Raw genomic sequence first — 5,255 nt, 5'->3', positions numbered from 1 at the left:
TTTATTTATTTAATAAATTCTGACACCCAGCAATCAACAGAGCCTCCAGAAAATCACTACGCACATTCAGATCACTTCCACCCCAATAATAATAAAACACACCAACAAAGAAAGAAAAGAAAAAAAAAAAATCCATGTTTGTTCAAACCCAAGAAAGAAAAAACACAAAGAAAGAAAAAGGAGATGATGACCATGCGTCGACAGTACATGCAAAAAACCACATTTCATTACTTTGACTGATTAAGATAGAATAAAAGAAAATAGGAGAAAATCAAATAGAAAGAACAAAATAAAGAAAATAAAGAGAAAATTAAAATTACAAAAAAATAGAGGACAACGTAACAAAGGAAGATTTTTTTTTTAAAAAAAAAAAAAAAAATAGGGGCAAAATTAATAAAACACCATTTTCTCACCAAGAAAGGGAAAAAAATTAATGAAATAAAGGTACAAAAATTGATGTAGAAAAATTGAAAAAAGACAAACGTTTTTCTACAACAAAACAAAAATGGCATAAACAAAATAATTAAGAAGATGAAAAAGGGTAAAAACAATAATGGAAAAAAGAAGAAAAAAAATATGAAGAACCAAAAGAAAGGCAACATATGCAAAGAATAACAACCTTTCCTCATAAAAAAAAAAAAAAATAAAAAAAATAAAAAAAAAACAACCTTTCCTCAGCACATAGAGAGAGAGAGAGAGAGGCCTGAAGTCCTCGCTAGGGTTCCTCTCGAGAGAAACTGCTAGAGACGAGGGATTAGTCTCCTGTCGTAAAACGGCGTAGGAGGTTTTGGTGTGGTGATCAGGTGACAGATCGGGAGGAATGGAAGACGTACTGGAGGACCTGTGTGGAAGAATCTCCCTCACAGAGGGAGAGAAGATTGGAATACAGGTGGAGGAGGGTGAGATAGCAGCGGATAAGGAAGCGGGTGGGAAGTGCTTGATCGGCAAGGTGTGGACGGAAAAGAACATCAATAAGGAGGCTTTTCGATCAGTGCTATCAACCGTATGGCGCACTGCAGGAGGTGTAAAGTTCAAAGAATTGAGAGAGAATACATGGCTGTTCGAGTTCAATGACGACGTTGATAAACGGAGGGTATTGGATGGACGGCCTTGGTCGTTTGATGGGCAGATCTTAGTATTGAATGAGTTTGATGGCAACACTCCACCATCCCAATTGGAGTTTAATCAGTCTCCATTTTGGATTCAAGTCCATGACATGCCTCTTATCTGTATGAATAAGAATATTGGCACTAAGATAGGGAGATCATTGGGAGAACTTGAGGAAGTTGATGTAGCAGGTGATGGAATGGGCTGGGGGAGCTGCTTAAGACTGAGGGTTAACATCGACATTACAAAGCCCCTTGACCGAGGTAGAGCTCTCAAACTGGAAGGGAAGTCATCTTGGGTAGAGTTCAAATATGAAAAGCTGCCCATTTTCTGTTTCCGATGTGGCCGGATAGTGCATGGTCCGCGAGGATGCCCGATCCCACCCCCGACCAGTCGTAGTGCAGCAAAGGAGTTCAACAAATGGGGAGTAGAGCTTAGAGCTATGGCTCCGCGCAGACGAGGAGCAAGGGGAAGACATTCGTACAGGGAGCAGTCGACCAGAAATTCTCCATCGGAGTCTGACGAGACGGACAGCGGCAGACACTCTGGGGAGCGTTCTCCCAATATGGCAACTTCCGGATTTCACGGAAACCCTTCCAAAGAAATAAATTCGAAGGCGCCAGCTGGGAGCGGAGGAGGCGGGATACGAAACTCAGAAAAGGAAACTGGTAACGTTACAAGGAAAGATTCCGCGACAGCTGAATTGCATGAAATATCTGCCATAAATACAATGGAACGTCCAGCGGCAAACAGTCCACTGCAGACTACTGGACCGGGCTCATGCTTGGGCCATTTGGGCCATGGACACTTGGGCTCATCTATTGCTGGGTCAAGAGTGGGCGAAGCAGGTGGGGGAGGAAATATGGAAGATCAGGAAGTCACTAGTATGGAATTCCTATTGTCTGGGGCAGCCGAACACAACAGGGGAGATGGCGAAAATGACTCCAATAATTTCAGGCCTACTCTGAAAACCTGGAAGCGGATGGCCAGAAACACAAATAATGTTCGGGCATTAACCCAGCCCTCTAGTAAGACGAAAAGGGACAGGAGAGATCCCACGGATGAACAAAATTCAGGCCCGGAGAGAGTGGAGAAAAGAAGCAAGACAGAATCTGTGTCTCAGAATAAGAAGTTGGAGTCATTGGCGGCGGCTGTCCCACAGCCCCGCCAGGAGCCATGATTCTACTCAGTTGGAACTGCCAGGGGCTTGGGAACCCCTGGACAGTTCAAGATCTTCGCCTAATGGTGAAGGAGAAGCAGCCCAACATTTTGTTTTTGATGGAAACAAAATGTAGGAAGGGTAAGATGGAAGGTATTAGAGTGAAGTTGGGATATCAGCACATGTTTGTGGTAGAACCAGTTGGGCTGAGCGGAGGCCTGGCTCTACTATGGCATGAGGAAAATGTATTGGAGGTTCAAAACTATACTCGCAGACACATTCATGCATTAGTGACAGAGGCTGGCCAGGGAGGGATTTGGAAACTTACCTGTTTTTATGGTCACCCAGTTGCAGCTAAGAGGCATGAGTCGTGGGAGTTACTTGAGCATCTGAGGCATCACCATCCACAAGCATGGATGTGCATTGGCGACTTCAATGAAATTCTTACGCAAGAGGAGAAGACAGGAACTGCAGTAAGGAGGGAAAGCCAAATGGCCAGGTTTCGGAATGCCTTAGATACCTGCAACTTAAAGGACCTGGGATATACAGGTGCTCGGTATACTTGGACCAACGGACGCCACGATGAGGGGTTCATCAAGGAACGCCTTGACCGTGCCGTGGCCAATCTGGAGTGGTGTGCTGCTTATCGAGATGTTGCTGTCCATGTGTTGGCTGCAAGGACTTCGGACCACAAGCCCTTGCTTATGTCCTTCAACCACGACAAGTCAAGGCAAGTGGGGACACAGAGCACCTTCAAATTTGAAGCAAAGTGGCAGCTTGATGAGGAGTTCGGTGGAATTGTGGAGGAGGCGTGGCATAAGGAGCATGCAGCAAGCACTAGTATACAAATGGTGCAGAATAAACTGGCCACGTGTCAGAAAGTTCTCAAACGGTGGAGTAGTGCGAAATTTGGTAATGCGACCAAAAGGCTGAAGAAGAAAACAGAGGAGTTGGAGAACTTACAACGGCATGAAGGACCGGAGCACTGGACAGAAATATCACGGCTCAAAACTGAAATAGAATTCATTATGACGCAAGAAGATATACGTTGGAAGCAGCGAGCGAAACAAAATTGGTACACTTATGGCGATCGGAATACGCCATTTTTTCATGCATGGGCTGACCATCGAAGAAGAATCAACCATATTCGCAGTGTGAGAGACGAGGAGGGGCGAGAATGGAAGAAGAAGGAGGATATTCCAGAAGTGTTTGTGGGATTTTACCAAAATCTGTTCAAGTCTGAAGGCACTATTGGCGCAGAGGAGTGCTTGTCATCTCTGGAACCACGAGTAACCTCAGAAATGAACGCTGCATTGCTAGCAGAGTTCACTTTGGAGGAAATAGATGTCGCTCTCACTCAAATGCACCCTCTCAAGTCACCTGGTCCGGATGGCTTCTCGGCATGTTTTTATCAACGCTCCTGGGACACAGTTCGTATGGAGGTAGGTACTGCTGCCCTTGATTTCTTGAATAATGGCACGTTTGACCCAAATATTAACAGTACTCATATCGCTCTTATTCCTAAATGCCAATCGCCTTCTCGGGTCACTGATTACCGACCCATAAGTTTGTGTAATGTCCTTTACAAACTTATCGCGAAAGTGCTTGCAAATCGAATGAAGAAAATGTTGAATTCTATTATCTCGCCACAACAAAGTGCTTTCCTACCGGGACGATTAATTACGGACAATGTCATTGTTGCTTTTGAGGCTCTCCATACAATGAACACCCGGCTTAAAGGTAGGAAAGGCTATATGGCGCTAAAGCTTGACATGAGCAAAGCGTACGACCGTGTGGAATGGGATTTTTTGGAGCTATTGATGAGGCGGATTGGGTTTGACGAACGGTGGGTGGATCGAATTATGACGTGTGTACGGACAGTCTCATACTCAATACTCATTAACGGGGTGCCCTACGGAGATATCAGACCTTCTCGGGGTATTCGGCAAGGGGACCCATTGTCCCCATACCTCTTTATCTTATGTGCGGAGGGTCTCAGCACCCTATTACATAAGGCCGACAGGGAGGGCAAAATCACAGGCTTGCCTATTGCAAAGGGAGGTACCAAAATTAGCCACTTATTCTTTGCGGATGATAGTTTGCTCTTTTGCAGGGCCAACTTTATAGAATGGTGCAATGTGCAGGAAATTCTTGCTAAATACGAGAGAGCTTCGGGGCAAAAGCTGAACCGAGAAAAAACCTCCATATTTTTTAGCAAGAATACTTCAGGAGCAGTGAAGCAATTTATTACCTCAACGGCAAGAGTGAGGGTTACTACAAGTCTCGAGAAGTATCTCGGATTGCCGGCAATAATAGGTCCTTCTCGGTCGCGGGCCTTTGCGGGCATTAAAGGGCGGATATGGGAGCGAATGCAAGGATGGAAGGAAAATTTCTTATCCCAAGCCGGTAAGGAGGTGCTCCTAAAGGCCGTGGTTCAGGCTATCCCCACCTACACAATGAGTGTGTTTCAATTGCCGAAGACCTTATGTAAGGAAATTAACTCTTTGATGTCAAAATTCTGGTGGGGTCATAAGCATGAGGATAATCACATTGCATGGATGAGTTGGCAAAAACTTGGGCGAAATAAGGAGAAAGGAGGCCTAGGCTTTCGAGACTTGGAGTGGTTCAATATGGCCCTTCTTGCAAAACAAGGGTGGAGACTCCTACAGAATCCGGATGGTCTTGTGTCTAAAATTCTTAAAGAAAAATACTACCCAAACGACAACTTCCTGAATGCCCCATTGGGAAAACAGCCATCCTATGTGTGGAGGAGCTGCTGGAACGCGAGGAAGTTATTACTGGAGGGACTATCTTGGAGGGTGGGGGACGGCAGCAACATTAGAGTATGGCTGGACAAGTGGGTGCCCACTACGAGCGGTGGCTTTCTTCAGTCTCCAATCCGTATACTAGACAGGGATGCAAAGGTGAGTGAGCTGATTGATCGGGATACCAACTGGTGGAACTTGAATTTAATCCGAGAGATCTTTTC

The 5,255-nt window shown here is 45.2% G+C and overlaps 1 protein-coding gene across 1 annotated transcript; it reads left to right on the top strand.

Moving 5' to 3' along the window:
- Positions 1 to 820: 820 nt before the first annotated feature.
- LOC132173028 (uncharacterized) lies at positions 821 to 2,287 on the top strand. The gene has a single exon (XM_059584590.1). It carries the CDS (start codon positions 821 to 823, stop codon positions 2,285 to 2,287), a length of 1,467 nt encoding a protein of 488 aa, XP_059440573.1.
- Positions 2,288 to 5,255: the final 2,968 nt, after the last annotated feature.

The sequence above is a fragment of the Corylus avellana genome, chromosome ca2 (assembly GCF_901000735.1).
Source record: "Corylus avellana chromosome ca2, CavTom2PMs-1.0".
In the NCBI taxonomy this organism is placed as follows: domain Eukaryota; kingdom Viridiplantae; phylum Streptophyta; class Magnoliopsida; order Fagales; family Betulaceae; genus Corylus; species Corylus avellana.
Note: the sequence above shows the minus strand (reverse complement) of the source record. Positions and strands in the feature narration are given on the sequence as shown.

Bases quoted from the DNA above. Each gene is read 5' to 3' on its own strand.
- LOC132173028 (XM_059584590.1), top strand. From the start codon at position 821: ATGGAAGACGTACTGGAGGACCTGTGTGGAAGAATCTCCCTCACAGAG.